Source organism: Geotrypetes seraphini, chromosome 8 (assembly GCF_902459505.1).
Source record: "Geotrypetes seraphini chromosome 8, aGeoSer1.1, whole genome shotgun sequence".
Taxonomy (NCBI): Eukaryota; Metazoa; Chordata; class Amphibia; order Gymnophiona; family Dermophiidae; genus Geotrypetes; species Geotrypetes seraphini.
In genome coordinates this window covers 155,351,719-155,372,276 of record NC_047091.1, presented here as the reverse complement: position 1 = coordinate 155,372,276, position 20,558 = coordinate 155,351,719, and the positions used below count along the sequence as shown (strand labels likewise).

Below are 20,558 nucleotides of genomic sequence, written 5' to 3'. Positions count from 1 at the left end.
ACAATAGAGGACTATTTAATTTTTGAGAAAAAGCCAAATCCAACTGAGGAAATCTTTTTATATACTAAAATGTTAAAAAAAAAAAAAAAATCCTATTCTTATTTATCTGTAATATTAAGGATTTTTTTTTAACATTTTAGTCCTTATCTTTGAACAGGCAAGAAGAAACAGTTCTTTTTCTCTTTAAAAGAACAGTTATATTCCTGTTTGACAGGAATTCACAACCATGGTTCAATGTATGCTGGGTTTTACTAAATAGCGCTAGAGATTTTTAGCACAGGCCATCATATTCTATTGAATTTAAAGGAATTCTATAAGCATCAGAGCATTTACTTTGCCGGTCCATGCTAAAAACCTCTAGCGCCATTTAGGTTCAAACAATTTTTATTGATGCAAATAACAGCAAATACAACACCAGGGCACCCCAAAGGTACACAGTGCAAACAATGATGCATCATATACAATAATAATACAAGCATATACAGTAGAGAATAAACATCAACCAAACTAGAGAGTTGCGCGGGGACAGAAATCCCACCCGTCCCCACCCGTCCCCGCCAAAATCCCACCCATCCCCACCCGTCCCCGTGAGGAATCCCTCCGTCCCCACCCGTCCCCGTGAGGAATCCCTCCGTCCCCACCCGTCCCCGCGAGGAATCCCCTCCGTCCCCACCCGTCCCCGCGAGGAATCCCCTCCGTCCCCACCCGTCCCCGCGAGGAATCCCCTCCGTCACCATCCTTCCCTATAAACTTCAGAAATAGTTATTTTATTTAATTATGCTACTGAATTAAAGGCTCTGGTAGAGACCCATTTACAAATAAGCAAAGAGACTATTAATTTGGAAATATTAATTGGGAAGAATACATACTTTGTAAATGGGTTTCTACCAGAACCTCTAATGTAAATATAAAATATAAATACTCAGCTGATGAGAACCCACAAACTGTCAGCTGAGGACTTCCTTTGCAGTTGGCCTGGGGTCCCTTTTGCCAAGCTTGGCAGGCAGCAGTAGCGTCCCTGAGTCACAGATGCTGGCACCTCAGTGGCTCATGGATGCTGCCAGTGACTGCTGCGCTTGGTGGAGGGGAGTTCTGACCATCTCTAGAGGAGGTCCTCTGCTGGCGGTGCTTGGGGATCCCCACCAGTCACAGCAAGGGCCAACAAGTACTTCAACACTGTAGAAATAAAACCAGAAATGCATTTCCTTTTCTTTTGAACACAAAACAAAGATATCTGCCATATACATTTCCCAAGGCAGATGACTCTATGCAATGTCACCTCGGTAACAAAATACAAAAATAGACAAATACACCCCCTCCCTTTTTACTAAACCACAATAGTAGGTTTTAGCACAGGGAGTTACGCTGAATGCCTCGCGCTGCTCTCAATGCTCATAGGCTCCCTGCGCTAAAAAACAATATTGCGGTTTAGTAAAAGGGAGCCATAGTGCAAAATATAGACAGCAGATATAAATTCTCAAAACAGACACATTTTGATCACTAAATTGAAAATAAAATCATTTTTCCTACCTTTGCTGTTTGGTGATTTCATGAGTCTCTGGTTGCACTTTCTTCTTCTGACTGTGCATCCAATCTTTCTTCCTTTCTTTCAGCCTCCTGTATGTTTCCTCTCCTCCAGACCTCATTCTCTCCCCCAACTTTTTCTTTCTGTCTCCCTGTTCCCCCTTCTTTCTGTCTCTCTGTCTGCCCCCTTTCTTTCTTTCTCCGTGCCCTCCCCCAAGCCACTCGGTTTGCTGCCACCGCCATCGGGGAATAGTCCCCAAGCCACCGCTGTCCCAAGCTTTCCCTGCAGAAGCGTCGCGCTGACCAGCATTCCGCTCCCTGACGTCAATTCTGACGTTAGAGAGGAAGTTCCGGGCCAACAAGGCATTTCTCCTCATTCCATCCAGCCTGAGCCCCATCTCTCCTTGATCCAGCATTTTCCTTCTGTGTCTGTCAGAATTACCATTCCACCTATTTTCCAGCATCACCCTTCTTTGTGTCCATCTCACCTATATCCCTATCTCACCATTTTTTCTGAATCTTCATTTGTCTCTGTCCTTGTCTTTACCCCATATTCACCATTTGCCCTTTCAATGTCTTTATCTCCCCCCCCACACACACACTTTTTCAGCATTACTTCTATGTCTCTATTTCACCTCCTCTTCATGTCCCCTCTGTATCTCTATCCTTATTCAGAAGGTCCTGCTTACCCTTTCTCTTCTTTGTGTCACTATCTCCATTTTCAGCTTTCCCCCTTTTTCCTTTGTTAATGCACCCTGTAGCCAGAATCTTTCCACCCTCTCTCCACTCCGGCCCAGCCCAGTATGAAATATTTCCTTTTGTTTCTCTCCCCTCTCTCTTCTCCTCCCTCACCCACGAGTCCTGCATCTGGCCCTCTCCCTTCTACCTGCACCTGGCAACACCCCCCTGCTCCGCGGCTCTCTTAAGCAACTCGTCAGCAGCGGTGATCAAGACAAGCTGCCGACATCGAGGCCTTCCCTCTACGAGTCCCACCTTTGTGGAAAAAGGAAGTTGAAACAAGCGGGACTCGCAGAGGGTAGGCCCCGACGCCAGAAGCTTGTGTCGATCGTTGCTGCTAAGTTGCCGAAGAGAGCCGCAGGTAGAAGGGAGAGGGAGATAGGAAGGCTGTAGAAGCTCCGGAGCATGACACCGAACCCGGCCAGGATGATTTCTTTTTCAGGCTGCTGCTGCCGCTGCCATCCCCCACCCGAAATGACAAAAAACAGCCTAATGCCCGCGTCGGGAAATAGCCATGCTGAGCAGTGAGCTCAGCAGCACGTACACAGATGAAAGCCTTGCTTGCTGATTGGTCCGGCGGCACGGTGGGGCGGGGCCGCCGGACCAATCAGCAAGCAAGGCTTTCATCTGTGTACGTGCTGAGCTCACTGCTCAACATGGCTATTTCCCGACGCGACGCCAGACTTGCATCGCCAGAATTTAGGTAGGTTGTTTTCATCCCCGTGGGAGTCCCGTGGGCAAGGGGGCGTCCCCGTGGGAGTCCCGTGGGTCAGGGGGGCATCCCCGTGGGAGTCCCGTGGGCCAGGGGGCGTCCCCGTGGGAGTCCCGTGGGCCAGGGGGGGAACCCGCGGGATCCCCGCGGGACCCGCGGGATCCCCGCGATCCCCGTTCCCGTGCAGACCTCTAAACCAAACTCCCCCCCCCCTTTCCTACTCTACATAGGGCAAGCAAAATTAATGAGGGCAGAAAGACGCTCCAAGGCCCTGGACTATTATAAGCCCCGAAGATGCCACACCACCCCTTCTCCCCACCTAAACCACTTATCCTATCCTTAACTAATTGCCAGAACCTTTCAATACCCCCCCATTTCCCTTTCTCAACCCTCCCTCCCCTCCTAATGGTACTCTCCACCCCACCCCACCAGTACTAACCATTACTCTCCCTATCCAACTAATTGAGCGCCCAAATTAGGACACCCACCTTAAGACCGCACTGCGGCCTTTGGGATGCAAGACTTGCTGATAATGCTCCCAGATATTTAAGAACATCTTTCGCTTCCTAGCCCTTTCAGCATCTCGCGCCTCCCAGATGACCAACTGATGCAATTGGTTATGCCAATGGCAATATGCCGGAGGGTCCGGAACCGTCCGGCACTGAAGAATACATTTCCTGGCCAGTAAACTCATCTTCCTACACAAAGCTCGATGCCCTCTAGGTAAATGACCAAAAGCCTCGGGCAAATCCAAGACAAATTGATCTAGGGTAATACGCAAGGCTTTCCCAATTAACCCTGACATATAAGAGATTATACGCCTCCAGAAGTGTTGAATAATGAGGCAGAACCAAAAGGCATGTCTCAAAGTATGACCCCCGACACACATTTGTGACATAGTGGTGTAAGGAGACTTCCACTATAAATTAACTGTGTAAGAGTGTAATAGGCACGTAAAGTCATCCTATAATAGTAAAAGGAGGCCTTAATCTTTCTTTTTTTGTGCAGTATCAAAGGTACAAATTTATCATCAGAATTAACCCAACTTCCTGAGTTCAGTTTTCTAAGACTGTACATAAGAATAGCCACTGCAATTTAACTTTCAAATTTTATGCCTAATAAACAGCATAACTGTAAAAACAAAAAAAGGCATCACTAAGGGATCCTTTTACTAAGCTGTAGTAAGCGTTAGCAGATACTCACTGCAGCTTAAAATGGCTTACTGCGGGACATGATCAAAATATATGTAATTTGAAAAAAACTTTAAAAAAAAAAAATATATATATATATATATATATTTTATTCTATTTTAGAGAGGGCGGAGATTAGGTGCTCCTATGCTAATCAGCGACTCCACTAGCTAGTGCAGGATTACCACATGAACTCTTACTGTCTATTAAACAAGTATTGGTAAGTGTCCCTGTGGTAATTTTTTTTAATGGCTGTGTGCTAATAGAACACAGGAGTCGTAAGGGAGAGATGTCATCAGTTCAAGAATGGGTCAAAAAGGAGAAACTTTATTTATTTATTCGTTCATTTGTTTAACCCATCCTCCCAAAGGAGCCCAGAACAGGTCACAAGAGTACATTCATAGTATAAGAAGAACAAACTTTAGTGGGAAATACAGACTTGGCGGACATAGGGATTTAAATTTCAGCATTTACAGTATAGATTTATTGATAGCTGTAATAGTTGACTCAACACCAACAGTGTTTCAGCAGGAATTGCCTTTACCAAGAATCAAACATCCTTTATAGGATGCTTAAAAAAAAAAATAAAAAGTCAAACATCAATGGTTTTCTGGTTGTTATAATGAAAATTACCCAATATGAAGGAGTAATAGAGCATAATCAATCTGCGTGGCAGAAAGTTGCTAGTGACCTGTGGCATATGCTTATGGTCAACATTAGTACATACATAGTCATTAATAAAAAAATAGAAAATTGACCATTGACTTTCCCCCCCTCTTTTTTTGATGTGCAATACAAAAAAATATTTGAGAAATCTATATCTTACTGGGTCGCTAAGATTTGGCAGGATCTACGAAGTGGGTTAAAAATTATCTTCCTACTTGGTATTTTGAAAAAGAATTGAAAATATATTTAGAAAATATCTACTACAATAATTTTCTGCTATTAACTTTTGTGGTCATTATCTGTTATACAGTACACTGATTTTTTGAAATCCGCTTTGAACCTTTTTTTGGGGTGAGTTGGCAAAATTTGAATACTATAATAGCATATTTTCCAGCTGTGTTAAAAATGGCCTTACTGTATGGAAAAAACCCACATAAGAGTATGCCAAGACCACTTTTTACTGCAGCTTAGTAAAAGTATCCCTAAAATAGAAGTGCCAATTCTGAGTTGCATAAGGCAATCCTCAGACAAATCCCAAATGGGTAGACTGGATAGATCCTTTGGTATTGATATGCTATCATCATGTTACTATTTAATACACAGGTACTACTAAGATCCTGTAGATCTTTCAGAATGTACAAACTCTAAGTGCCCTTTCAAATTTAAAATGCATTTTTCTTGTGGAATAGTAAGATTTTTAAAATGTCTACCAATATCATCACAATAAAACATACAAGAATCTATGCCACAGACAAAAATATAATAGCACAAGCTCACGGTCCTATTTTCAAATGTGTTTCTGATCAACTATGTTTAAAGCACAAAATATATGTTTGAAAATAATGATTTATGCAATTGCAAAACTAAGAGGCCCTTTTACAAAGCTATGGTGAGCACTAATGCGTGCTTACCACAGCAAAAAAATAGCTTACCAAAGAGCACACTGAGGCATCCTGAGGTAATTTTGGGATGTGCACATGCAAAAAAATATTTATTTTTTAGCAGTAGAGGCAGGTCTGAGGGCAGAGAGTGAGAATGTGTCCAGTGCCAATTGATTAGTGTGGGCACTACTATTCGCTGATTAAAACAGATTTAACAGATGAGTTCCTCCCATCTACAAAATAGGCAGTTAAGGACTCATGCACCAATGAACATGTGCTAATAGGAAAATTAACACGTGGGCATTAATACAAAAAATTGGCCTTTTTACCCCATCAATAAAAATGCTCCCTAAGCAAAAATGTACCGTAATTGAAAGCCAGTATTTTGGGACAGGCACCTGCTGGGTTCTCTTAGGGAGAGGAGGAGATAGAGAATGCTGCGGATGGTCCATTTAGCCGTTATCTACAGTCATGCTTATGTGTTAAATGGCATCTCACCTAATAGATGTTTATACTAAAGGCCTGATTCTCCTAAAACAAAAATTTAGTAAATCACGATGCCCTTTTATTAAAATGTGCTAAGCGGTCAGTGTGTAAGCACTGTATCTATTACTGCATTTCCATGATAGATTTCATGCAATTAGCATGTAAATTAAGAGGCACAAAATGTGCATGAACTGTTGTAGCTAACACAGATTTATTTTGAAGGCAGTAAGGGCATACTGTAAACACACATCATTCTCTAAAGAGCTTTCCTGTGCAGTAAACTGTTTAAGAACATACTGAGAGTAACATCCCAACAGTTTGTGCACAGGCTGTGTGATATACTCACTGCATGTTAGGCATGCAGTAAGGGCAAAACGTTACTGTACTCTAATAAAAGGTCCTGTAATTGGGGTGTGTGGGGTGGGGTTGGGGGGGGGGGGTTTGGGGGGTGGGTTCTTCTTGGCTTTTGCTGAGTATCTTTTGTCTCCGCGGAGAAACCACGCGGTAGACCCTCTAGTCTGGTGTTTTACTTTGTTCCTGGTTCTTTGTATTCGGATTGTGGTTTACTTCTTTGTATACTTCTTTTCTTAATAAAAAGAAAATTTGAAATTAAAAAAAAAAAAAGGTCCTGTAAGCCTTTATGGGAATTTTCATAATTTAAAAATAGCAGTTTTTAGAAAAGTCAAAAAGTACATCTAGCCAATGCAAATTTCCATACAAACGTTTATCTTTTTTCATAGGGATAAATAACATTTTCTCAAATGAAAAAAAAGTTATGACAATATTCCTCCTACAACGTTTAAAATGTAAGCTCAAAATAAGCAATCCCAGTCTGTTTCTTAATTTGTGTGACCATACAATATCCGACATATCTACTTTATTTATGATTTGGCAGGTTGTTTAATTTATCAAGATTTTATTTATACCACATTTGCAAACAAATGTATCCAATGAAATGTACAACAAATGTAACAAGACATATACAGTACAATTTTCAATTACAGTGACAGCACGTCAATAACACAGCAAAACTGATGGAGCAAAAAAAATATTAAAAAATTCTACTTATATGCCGTTTAATTAAATATAAACAGCTACGTGACTTCTTGTTATTGGACGTGGGATGCACATAAGGAAACCAAGAGCCGGCTGCTGAAAGCAGCAATGACCTCGAAAGAAACGAAACTAAAAGAGATAAGTAAACCCCGAGGAACTGAAATTTTGAAGTGGGGGCTACAGCTGGTAATCAGTAGCAGACTCCCCATTAGTCGAAATACCTGCAGGCCGCTGTCGTCGCAGCCGCAATCAATAACCTATCAGGCGGCCACAGGCCCGAGCGCACACAAGGGAAGGATATTTTCCGCTTTCAGCAGCAGGATAGTCTCCTCACACTGCCGCAGCTTCTCCAGCAGCTCCCCCGTGGACCCCACCGCTTCTTCCTCCTCTTCTTCCTGCTTGAAGCGGATGTGCACCGGTTGGGGGATGGTGGCGGCTGTGGTGGTGTCGTCGTCCAGCTGCTCGAACAGCTCGCTGTCCCCGAAGTCCAACCCCGCCATCTTCCAGGCCCACCGAAGGCACGCACAGACGCAAGGGGTAAAGGTGAGAGGTGAGGCGTCACTGGGCCGACGCGCACGCGCGTTTCCCGTTACAGTTTTCCAGCTCTTGGCTTGCGGAAGAAGGTCCGAACGTTTCGCAGTTACAGTCGTCGCAACTCAATGACGTTCTCCTGGGTCTTAACTCGTAATCGAAGCGACGCTGTCAGGGGCCAGAAGTTTAGTTTTGGTAGTACAGGTATAATATTTCATCAATCCCGTCTCTTAGGCGTGCAGTTTCTTAGTTGTAGGCAGAGTGTGGCGGGCACCTGGTATCCACTGGAAGTGGTGGTGTCTAAAATAGGATATCAGAAAGGTTCCCTATATAGCATGAAAATGGAATAAAGGTAATGGTACACGTCTACTCACAGTAAAACTTTACTTTTCCACACTTTAAATTATAAAGAATAATAATTTTTTTTAAAAAAAGACGTAAATGGGGTAACTTTATCAGGTGTTAGTTACATGGGGCGGCTGTGTTTTTCGGCCGAATGGGTCCTTTATCTGCCATTACTTACTGTGTTAGTCAATGATGCTGCTCCTGGTGTCGGCAAATGAAAACAAGCTGCAACTGACTGGCATGAGTTTAAGTCTACTGGGGACTCTAGAAAAGACCCTTCAGCTGGCAGTATTATTATTAATTTTTTTTGGCGGAGCAGAGTTACCTAAAAAAATAAAATTAAATAAGTACTTCTTTAACTATAGTTTCCGTTATTGCTGTGCGATTAATGTGTGGAAACCACACAAAAATATGAAGTAAATGTAACAAAAAGTGGAAAAGCAATCGGATCTTAAAAGTGAGGGGCATTATTTTTTGAGGGAGATTAATTTTTTTTTATCTGTCTTGCTTTTTGAAATGTATTATTCCACTGATTGGTGGTACTTTTACTTCTGATCCTTCCACTTGATAAGGAATTCTATATATATATAGAATCTACTTGAGGATTCTGTGTGGTGGTGATGGGAGGTGATAAGTGGCTGGAGAACTGCATGGCATACTAGTACAGTTTTCAAAATCGATGGTATTCACAAACCAGATAGGACATGGGTATCTAACAACATAGTAAATAACAGCAGATAAAGGCTGCCCAATAGGGACACACATTATATATTCATGATTAAATTATCTTTTTTCTTTTATATTTCTGGACTATAGACCGTAGAAGGCTGCCCAGTATAGTCCTTAGGTCTCAACTACTGGAGCTGTCATGGAAGCTCATTCCAGCCTATCTAAACCATCTCCAAATTACTGACATTCCTGTCAAAGCCCTCCCCAGCCCATCTTAAACCAAATAGCCAATACAGGACACCGACTGTGAAAGTCTACCCAGCCTTAGTTCTTCAATGCATACCCTTTATTTTCTGATTAGAGATCCTCTGTGTTCATTCCAAGCTTTTTTTGAATTCCGTCACGATTTTCTTCTCCATCACCTCCCTCAGGAAGGCATTCCAAGCATCAACCACCCTCTCTGTGAAAAAGAATTTCCTAAAGTTACTGTTAAATCTGCCATCTTGCAACCTCTGTTACTTGAGTTCTTCCCTGTCTAGCTTCCTTATTTCACTCCCTTTATATTTAACTCTAATTGAATAACAACATGATGAATTTTCAACCCCTCCCTCCGATGGGTGCCTTTAGCCATTTAGTCCTTTTCTACACTCCTTCCCTTCTATCCCACCCACCCCTTTTTTATGTATTTCTTATTATGATTCAAATCCTTCCCCCTCTGATTTGTGTGCACTTGGCGCTTCTCATGCATCATATTGTTCATATCCTGTAATCATAGGGAGGATTGATGATCCTCGATGTTGCAGCTCACACCGTGTCACCTTGTCCTAACACTTGGGCTTGCATGACTTGCATTTTCATGTTTATCGGTTACGTTTTCTTTACCTACTCAACTGTTTACTATAAGTATTGCTTACTCAAACTAAACCTGGCCTGCCTGTTGTGTCAGTGTTCCTATTCCTACAATTCTATCAGATATGAGCACCTTTCAAGTGATTTTCATATTAAGCGCAATTAACCTATCTATGTTGCACTCTTTGTGGTGTTTTGAGTGGTTCGTACGAACAACGCTGTATACTTTACTTGATGCCCTGGACTTTGTCATATTTTAGTATGACTTTTTAATCATACTATATTACCACATTTCAAGCAATGTTTATATGAGAATGTGTCTTTGTTATATATAATCTGTGCCCTGATCATACTAAGTGATATCTCTATTTACTTTACTCTTCTAGTTTTCTGGAAGTGGGTCTCTAAGGCCCTGCAGTCACATGTTTGGCAAACTGGTTTGTGCTCTTTTCTTCCCCTCTTCCTGGAGAGGGCTCCCCAATCTTCCCTTCATTTCTAATGTTACTCTTTACTGCTTTCCTGATTTGACCTCTGGCAGGGTGGGCGTCTCATACCACAGAATCTGTCTCGTTAACTCCCTCTTCTTCCAATATGACATCACTTAAATTTGCTTCATGGAATGTCAACGGTATTAATAATTCCCTTAAACGTAAAAAGATAATGGACTATCTTAGATTAAAAGATTACGACATCATACTACTACAAGAGACCCATCTCAACTCCAGAGATTGTTCCCTTCTTAAATGGCCCGGGTATAATGTACATTTATTCTCTCCTGCTCTACACAAGAAAAGGGGTGTTCTATCCTATTTAAAAATTCTACCGATGCTCACATTATTCACCAATCCTCTGATTTGGAAGGCAGATGGATAGTCGCTACCGTTAGGCTGGGCTCTACACTGCTATCAATTATGAACATCTATGCACCTAACATTGACATGCCCTCTTTTATAACTTCTCTACGAGAAACTCTTTTAGAGGTTTCTGACCTTCCTATTTTAATTGGTGGCGACTTTAACCTTCCACTTGATGCTTTCAAAGATAGACAATCCCTTTCTCTGTTCTGTATCCCTAAAATATGGACAGAACTTCATCATGTTATCCAAGATTTGGGCCTCTGCGACCCTTGGAGACTCTTACATCCAGAGGAGCGCTCCTTTACTTTTTACTCTGCCCCTCACCGGTCGTACTCCAGAATTCTTCCTTATCTCAAAATCTCTACTCCCTTTGGTTCGTGCATCCCTGATGCATCCTATTATTTTATCGGACCATGCTCCTGTTGGTCTACATATTGAATTACAATATACACACCCTAGACATCATTGGAGGTTGAATACTTCCCTCCTCTCTGACACTGCCTTTCTAGACAAAATTTGCAGCTTCATCTCGGACTTTTTTCATAATAACGTTAAGTCTGTATCCTCATACAACACTGTCTGGGAAGCTTTCAAAGTGAGTCTTAGAGGAGAAATTCTTAGTTACATGGCCTTGAAAAAGAAGTCCAAATCCTCAAAATTAACTATGTTGGAACAGGAAATTTCTTTACTGGAAGCTCAGCAGATTAAAAACAATGCCCCACAGCTATCCCCTTTTCTAATACAAAAAAGGTTGAATATAATCAATTATTCCGAACTAAGGCTCAGCAAGACTTTCTGATCTCCAAATCTGGTGCATATATGTCGGCCAATAAATCTGGTCACTTTCTCGCTCGATACCTAGCTAACTGTAAACAACGCTCCAGAGTTGCGGCCCTTATTGGGGAGGACGGTGCTTCCGTCACTGATGATTCCTTCATATCCAAAATATTCACAGCCTTCTATGAGAAACTCTATTCGTCCTCAACGGCTTCGCCTTCTTTGTCCGGTGATGATTTCTTTCATGATCTTTTCTCATCCTTCTTTATCGCAGTCTCAAGCATCTAGACCAGGGGTGCCCACACTTTATGGGCTTGCGAGCTACTTTTATAATGACTAAGTCAAAATGATCTACCAACAATAAAATTAAAAAAAACACAAAGCACACTGAAAGGCAGAGAAAATGTTAATTATTCATATTCCGGGTTTTTCCAAAGAGGTCACGGCAGATGACTCTATGCAATGTCACCTCAGTAACAAAATACAAAAATAGACAAATACACCCCCTCTCTTTTTACTAAACCACAATAGTAGGTTTTAGCACAGGGAGTTACGCTGAATGCCTCGTGCTGCTCTCAATGCTCATAGGCTCCCTGCGCTAAAAAACTCTATTGCGGTTTAGTAAAAGGGAGCCATAGTGCAAAATATAGACAGCAGATATAAATTCTCAAAACCGACACATTTTGATCACTAAATTGAAAATAAAATCATTTTTCCTACCTTTGCTGTTTGGTGATTTCATGAGTCTCTGGTTGCACTTTCTTCTTCTGACTGTGCATCCAATCTTTCTTCCTTTCTTTCAGCCTCCTGTATGTTTCCTCTCCTCCAGACCTCATTCTCTCCCCCAATTTTTTCTTTCTGTCTCCCTGTTCCCCCTTCTTTCTGTCTCCCTGTCTGCCCCCTTTCTTTCTTTCTCCGTGCCCTCCCCCAAGCCACTCGGTTTGCTGCCACTGCCATCGGGGAACAGCCCCCAAGCCACCGCCGTCCCAAGCTTTCCCTGCAGAAGCGTTGCGCTGACCAGCATTCCGCTCCCTGATGTCAATTCTGACGTAGGAGAGGAAGTTCGGGCCAACAAGGCATTTCTCCTCATTCCATCCAGCCTGAGCCCCATCTCTCCTTGATCCAGCATTTCCCTTCTGTGTCTGTCAGAATTACCATTCCACCTATTTTCCAGCATCACCCTTCTTTGTGTCCATCTCACCTATATCCCTATCTCACCACTTTTTCAGAATCTTCATTTGTCTCTGTCCTTGTCTTTACCCCATGTTCACCATTTGCCCTTTCAATGTCTTTATCTCTCCCCACACACTTTTTCAGCATTACTTCTATGTCTCTATTTCACCTCCTCTTCATGTCCACTCTGTATCTCTATCCTTATTCAGTAGGTCCTGCTTACTCTTTCTCTTCTTTGTGTCACTAGCTCCATTTTCAGCTTTCCCCCCTTTTCCTTTGTTAATGCACCCTGTAGCCAGAATCTTTCCACCCTCCCTCCACTCCGGCCAAGCCCAGTATGAAATATTTCCTTTTGTTTCCCTCCCCTCTCTCTTTCTCTCTCTCTCTCTCTCTTCTGCTCCCTCACCCACGAGTCCTGCATCTGGCCCTCTCCCTTCTACCTGCACCTGGCAAACCCCCCCTGCTCCGCGGTTCTCTTAAGCAACTCGTCAGCAGCGGTGATCAAGACAAGCTGCCGATCTCGAGGCCTTCCCTCTACGAGTCCCGCCTTTGTGGAAAAAGGAAGTTGAAACAAGTGGGACTCGCAGAGGGTAGGCCCCGACGTCAGAAGCTTGTGTCGATCACTGCTGCTGAGTTGCCGAAGAGAGCCGCGGAGCAGGGCAGGAAGCAGGTAGAAGGGAGAGGGCTTCTGGAAGAGGTAGAAGTTCCGGAGTATGACACTGACCCGGGACAGGATGATTTCTTTTTCAGGCTGTTGCTGCTGCTGCTGCCGCCGCCACGCCACGCCACCACGCCCCCCCCCCCCCCGAAATGACAAAAAACAGCCTAATGCCCGGCGTTGGCGTCTTTGACGTCAGGGAGAGAAAGGCTGATAGGCTCGGTAGATCGGGACGGCAACACGAGTCTATCACAGAGCCCGGGATGGGCTCTGCGATCGACTCACGTTGCCTTCCTGAGCTACTGGTCAATCGCGATCGACGCGTTGGGCACCCCTGATCTAGACTCGGTGCTCCTATAGAGGAGTCTGAAATATTGGAAGCAATTAAATCATTATCCTCTCACAAATCACCCGGACCTGACGGGTACCCAATAGAACTCTATAAAATTCTCTCCGCTGAACTTGTGCCTCTGCTGAAACAACTTTATGACTATCTGTTCTCCTTCCCCGAAGACCAGGGATGTTTTGCGGAAGCTCATATCATCAGGTAGAGATGAAACCAATGTAGCGAATTATAGACCCATCTCGCTTCTCAATACAGATTGTAAAATTTTAGCTAAAATACTATCTTCTAGACTGGACAATATATTAGGCCTTCTTATTCATCCAGATCAAGTAGGATTTATGAAAAACTGCTTTATTGGAGATAATGCACGTACTTTTAATTCAGTAATAGACGTCGCTCACTCATCTCCCACCCCGATGGTAGCTATCTCTCTCGACGCGGAAAAGGTTTTTGACATGGTGGAATGGACTCATTTGTTTAATACTCTTCATTGGTTTGGCTATAGTTCTGAATTCGTGAGGTGGGTCCAACTGCTCTATATCAAACCTTTTTCTAGAATACGAATTAATGATTCTCTTTCCACGCCTGTCCATCTTCACAGAGGAACTCGTCAGGGCTGCCCATTGTCCCCTCTTCTTTTTAATTTAGCACTTGAGCCTCTTCTCATTGCTATTCGTCAACACCCGGATATTACAGGCATTCCTATCGGTTCCCTACAAATTAAAACACTGGCATACGCTGATGATTTACTCATATTCCTTTCTAAGCCTTCTTCCTCTATTCCTATACTACTCCAACTGGTTTCCAAATTCTCAAATTACTCTGGATATCGTATTAATTGGGATAAATCAGAAATTATGCCTTTAAATGATAACACCTCTATTTCAGACTGTGGCTCCATCTCGTTTCGATGGGCACATTCATCTCTAAAATATCTTGGGACTCTTTTTCACTATGATAGGAATATTATGATGTCTCTTAATCTATCTGCCATAAACTGCCAAAGTGGATACTCTGCTGGGACACTGGTCCCCCCTGTCTCTCTCATGGTGGGGACGTATGGAGGCGATAAAAATGACCATTGCCCCGATTGTTAACTATTACCTATCCATGCTCCCCAAACTAGCTCCAAGGGAATTTTATAAATCGAAAGCAAATTATCTGCCTATTTCTGGTATAAAAAACCCCCTCGCATTGCCTTGAAAATATTTAAATCCTCCAAAGAGGATGGAAGGATGGGCTTCCCGGATTTCTTCCTATATGACATTGCCACTTTCCTTCGGTACAGTTCCTTTTGGATGCGTGATTCAAACTCAAACGAACATTTCTGTGCCTGGTTCTCTATAGAACAACATCTGGTATATCCTATTCCTCTTTCTTGTCTACCGTATATTCCCATGCATATGTTATCCAATAATTCCGTCACTATTTGTGCCACTATCCATGTGATAAATCACTTTGACTCTATTTCTCATAAGAATAGGTGGCACACCACATCCTCTCCTATCTGGTACAACTCCCACCTCCAAATTGATAATCGCCCTTTCCACTGGCATACTTGGATGGATAAAGGTATTTGGACACTTAAGCAAGTTATGGAAAATGACTCCCTTCTCTCCTTTTCCCAGCTTATGGATAAATTTGCCCTCCCTCCATCTGAATGCTTTCGATGGCTTCAGCTCTCTCATTGCTTAAAACAATGTTCACCCTCTGTTTTTGGCTATCCTCAGACCTCTGTCTTTTTAACATCATCTCATTTGGGAATAGTTTTGGGCCACACTATATCCCTGTTTTATAAAGAACTGAGATCTCGTTTATTTCCCAGATCCAGGAAATCCACTGACGTTTGGGTTACAGACACGACCTGGCGTGACACTGACAAAGACTGGGAATATTATTTTAGTAAAATTGTTTGCCCTACGGCCTCTTCTAGTATTTCTCAGTCTTTGTACTTTCTATCCTATAAAACTTTTTTGACTCCTAATAAAATGTTTCGTGCCAGACTGAGGGACTCTAATCTCTGCTGGCATTGTCACTCGGATATGGGTGATCTTCGACACATGATCCTTGCTTGCCCCGTCCTTGCCTCCTTTTGGGCACAGGTCTGGCACACCATCAAACTAATTCTACCGATTCATTCTGATTTCTCTTTTGATATTCTAATTTTTAGAGCTTTAGCTATTGTCGATACTCTCACTTCCGCTCAGAAATCTCTATTTAATATCTTGATTGCTATAACGATACAAATGATTTTACATAACTGGAAATCTGCGGATTCACTCAATATTACATTTTGGTGGAATACCATACTCGTGATACACTTATATGAAACTAAAGCGGCAGAATTCTCTAATAGACAGGTAGTTATATCCAAGATTTGGGATCCTATTCAGTATTTCTCTCCATAACTACTGAATTTCCATTCTCTAATTCTCTAGAGTATTCCAATTTTCAACTGTGATATTCCTGACACTCTACAATACTCAATATTTTATTTTATTTATATTCTACTTATTGGATTGAGATGCTCACCCTGCTATGAACTAGTAATGTCTCTCTATTAGATACATGATATATTTCTCTTTTCTCCTCTTCTCCCCCTTCTCCAGGTTGCCCTTCAGTCCTTTATGGGACTACCTTGTACAACCTACTTGATTCATTGTGGTAATTATTGTTCACTATACTGTTTTGTACTGTTGGATGGTCCTATTTAGGCCCTATTATTTCTGTGTTACTGTTCTCTTTGTTTTATTTGATAAAATTCTAATAAAAATATTTGAAATCGACATAAGTCTGGGAAATACTATGCTGGCGCTTTTCAATGTATATGCACCTAATTCAAACTAAATGGAATTTTTTTAATCTCTACAACCATTGTTACTACTACTGGCTGCTTCTAATTTAGTTGTGGCAGGGGATTTTAATACTGTTATAAATCCTTTAATGGACAAAAACCTAGTAGAGTTATGAAGTCAATAGGATTAGATAATTTGGTACAGAATTGTGATTTGAAAGATATATAGCGAATATTTCATTTTAATGATCGGGAATTTTCGTTTTGCTCCCATGTTCATAAATTTTTTTCAAGAATAGATTATATATTTGTTTCAAATTCATTCAACAAGTAACACAAGCCTCCATAGGTCCAGAATGCTCTATGTAACAGGAAAAACCATGTTTGTCTCATAGATGCAAACATCGTACATCTCATCCTCTAAGACCAAATTTGTGGCCATTGAGATGCAGTAATTTGATACTTAATCTCAATACTCCAAATGTCCCGGAGGACCAATCTTTGGTTTTTTATTCATAAATGCAGATATTATTTTGGTGGAATTCAGTGTGTCATATTTATAAAATGGAAAGAACATTAGCTCTTCAGAAAGGAAATTTTAATAAATTTCAAGATGTGTGGGAGCCATTTAACAAATTATTACAATGAATAAATATCATTTCCCTGGTTAGTACAAATGAAATAATGGGGAGGGGGTAATATTTTTGAATTTTCACTAGGTGCTTTGAATGAAAGGAAAGTCTTTATTATATGATATATGTGTTATGATATATTGAAGAGTTGGGAGGGAATGGGATAAAATATATTGAGTAAGATTAATTATAGAATTTCAAGTGATATTTAAGTTAAAATGATGTTACTTTTTGTTACACTTCATGTAAGTTATAAAAATGAATAAAGAATAAAAAGAAAAGAAATAAAAACCCGGCTATTCAAGAAATCCTTAAAGACAAACTAACACAGCAAGAATCATCTTAATCCCAATAGCAACCTGCTCTATTCCATAATACCAGATAACTCCTTATGTATTCCTAAATGTCCAAATAACTCCTTATGTAATCCGCCTTGAACCGCAAGGTAATGGTGGAATAGAAATCACTAATGTAATGTAATGATTAAATAGTACATACCACAAAAAACTATTCACATAAAAAAAATAAAATATTTAACCACTTTATTATTTTTTCAGTTTTCAAATTTACCATATAAATACCTAAACTTATCACATTTCATCCAACTAACACACAAACAGCCCACCAGTCCATCCAACCCATTAAAATTTGAAAACAAACTTGTACAGTTCCATTTAGCAGCAGCCAAAAAATACCTGAAGTTTCCTTGTTGCAAGTCGTTCTGCACTTGGTATTTCCTTGTTGCTAATCCAATTGTTCTGTACTGTTCACTAATCCCACAATCTTTTCAAATGCACAATTTGAAAAGATTGTGGGATTAATTTGGGACCAAATTAACTTCCAAAAGGCGTTTACATAGGGACAGAAAAATATCAAATGGTCTAATGTCCCAGCTTCTAAACCACAATGCCAGCATCTATTGGACCTAGAGCTATGCATTTGAAAAGATTGTGGGATTAGTGAACCGTACAGATCAATTGGATTAGCAACAAGGAAATACCAAGTGCAGAACGACTTGCAACCAGGAAACTTCAGGTATTTTTTTGGCTGCTGCTAAATGGAACTGTATAAGTTTGTTCTCAAATTTTAATGGGTTGGATGGACTGGTGGGCTGTTTGTGTGTTAGTTGGATGAAATGTGATAAGTTTAGGTATTCATATGGTAAATTTGAAAACTGAAAAAATAATAAAGTGGGTTAAATATTTTATATTTTTTTATGAATAGTTTTTTGTGGCATGTAGAATTTTTACTGGAGACACAATAGGTACTTCTATATTTTGTTACTGACTACTAGTTAAACTGAAGCATTGTAAGTAGCATACTATGCCATAATGTGTAGTTATTTAAACATTTTTACTGCTGTAATTGTCTGTTGCCTATGTCCATCTTATTCTTACTGTACACTGCTTTGGGTGAATTTCTTAAAAAATGTAAATAAATTCAAATAAATTGAGGGGCCCTTTCACTAAGCAGCAGTAAACATGTTTGCTTACCACCACTTGGAAACAGCACTAATGGGTTGTACTCAGGAGCCATGCTAACTGCATGCTCAGTGCACGCCACCCATGCATTATAAACCATGCAGGGGATGTGTTTGGGGGGCGGAGAGTTATCACATAGGGATGGCACATGCTGACAAATTAATGCAGGATGAGCACAGGAGCCTTTACCACTTACAAAATAAGTGACAGTAAGGGCTCTTGCAGTAATGACCAGGCTCTAATTTCAGAATTGGTGCATGGCCGTTAACAGGGAAATGGGGAAATTATAGAGTCACACTAAAAAATGGCCTAAGCATGTGGATAAAACAGCAAAAATGAGTGGAATTCATTTTTGCTGCTTTATTCCTTGTGGATTTGTTTCCCCTGTTATCCTGTGCTAAGCATGTGGATAACCCATGCGTTAAAAATAGCAAAGGCCACTTTTTAGCGCTGCTTAGTAAAAGGGCCCCAGAATAAATAAAAGTTTTGCCATCATCTTAAGACTGCAGTAAGGATACCCTAAGTTTGGCCCTACTCATTTAGCAATTTTTCACGTATATGCAAAATAAGGAAAAATTTATAGGGCTCCTTTTACGAAGGTGCGCTAGCGTTTTTAGCGCTCGCACCGGATTATCGCGCGATAGCCAAGAAACTACCACCTGTTCCATAGGAGGCGGTAGCAACTAGCGCGCAAGGCATTTTAGTGCGTGCTATTCCGCGCGTTAAGGCCCTAATGCGCCTTCGTAAAAGGAGCCCTTAGTAAATGGACCCATTGACGTTGCATAGCTATTAAAGACTGAGCTACTGTTTTAATAAACAGCTAATTCATTTCATCCATTTACATCGTGTGATTTTTAAACCCTTTTTTTTTTCCAATACATTTGTTTGAAAGTTGGCTTGAATAGTAATCTTGGATCATATTCTTTTCTAGGTCCTCTCTTCATAAACTAACGATATTTTTACTGCCATGGTAAAGCTGTGAAAAACGGAAGATTATGTCTCTCGAAATTTCAACCCTATATTTTCCAGAGTGGAATGTTGGTAACAGGAAGCTAAGATTTTTATATCTCTGCTCTCCTATTTCTTTCAAACTCTGCCATAAACACCAAGCAGAGGTAGGACTTACCGTAATTGTTTTGTACCTGTTTGTGATGGGGTAGCTTTATAAAACATTTTCTGCATATAAGCCATGTTTTACACATGGAAAATGAAAATCAAACATAGAAATTTAAATTTAACCCTGTAAGGTACTGGTAGCCAGTGTAGTTTGGTCTAGATTCACTAAAGTCAGTGATCTTTGCTAAACCTGGCTCTGCATGGGACAGGTGCGAAGGAAGATTACTTCATCCCCAGTTTACTGCTGGACTACCAGGGATTTGAAAGGTACTCCAGGAAGGAGGTAAATGTTCTTAGAGTTTGCCAGGACAGGAGACAAAAGGGATCCTTCCTGTCCTGGCCCACCGCTGGACCACCAGGACTTAGGGCAGGCCCAGCGGAGAGTGGAGACCTGCAGCAGGTCTGGGAAGGGGGCAAGTGGGCGCTGACCCGAATATACGAGACCCCCATTTTTGAGCCATTTGTTTTGGCCCCAAAATCTCAGTATATATTAGAGTATATACGGTATAAAAGACACATAGGGAATATGCACAGAGTACATACACACATTTGCACCTTTTGGTGCAGGTGTATATTTGTGCAAGATAACGTGTACCTTATTAGGGGTAGTTCTGAGAGCCTATTTTATAAAGATGTCGCAGTTGCCTTTGTAAGACAGGTATTTTTTTGACATGTCACATAGATCATTTGTTATGAAATTGCTTACCAGAAATGTAGTCTTTAACTGCATTGAAGAAAACTCAAGAGAAAAATAGTCTGCATGTTAAAACTAAACTGACCTATATGTTTTGCTTGCTAAGAAAATAAGAACTGTCATATTAGGTCAGACCAAAGGTCAATCAAACCCAGTATCCTTTTTCTAACAGTGGCCAATCCAAGTTATAAAACCTGGCAGAATTCCAACGCGTATGGCTTGATCTGAAGCTGCTTATGCTCAGGGATAAGCAGTAGCTTTCCTCAGTTCCAACCAGTTAATAAATGTTCAAGGAGTTTTGTTTATTTATTTAAAAAACATTTCTAATTTGTAGACATACATGTCTACAAATAGACCTAGGGTCTGTTCCGGAGATGGCGCTT

The 20,558-nt window shown here is 41.1% G+C and overlaps 2 protein-coding genes across 8 annotated transcripts in view; one reads left to right on the top strand and one right to left on the bottom strand.

The window, feature by feature from the left end:
• Positions 1 to 7,885, bottom strand: part of ZCCHC8 (zinc finger CCHC-type containing 8) — an 83,850-nt gene extending 75,965 nt beyond the window's left edge. For 3 of the 4 annotated variants that reach the window (XM_033954236.1, XM_033954238.1, XM_033954237.1), the window contains exon 1: positions 7,555 to 7,885. In XM_033954236.1, the coding sequence (XP_033810127.1) occupies positions 7,555 to 7,753 (199 nt within the window). In that variant the 5' untranslated portion in view covers positions 7,754 to 7,885. Of the gene's footprint in view, positions 1 to 7,474 lie in introns of all 4 variants that reach the window. The other variant, XM_033954240.1, reaches the window with a different exon arrangement.
• LOC117364716 overlaps positions 7,660 to 20,558 on the top strand; it is a 29,083-nt gene continuing 16,184 nt past the window's right edge. Inside the window, exons 1-2 of one of the 4 annotated variants that reach the window (XM_033954243.1) lie at positions 7,660 to 7,796; positions 19,297 to 19,480. In XM_033954243.1, the coding sequence (XP_033810134.1) occupies positions 19,361 to 19,480 (120 nt within the window). In that variant the 5' untranslated portion in view covers positions 7,660 to 7,796; positions 19,297 to 19,360. The other 3 variants (XM_033954245.1, XM_033954242.1, XM_033954246.1) reach the window with 3 other exon arrangements.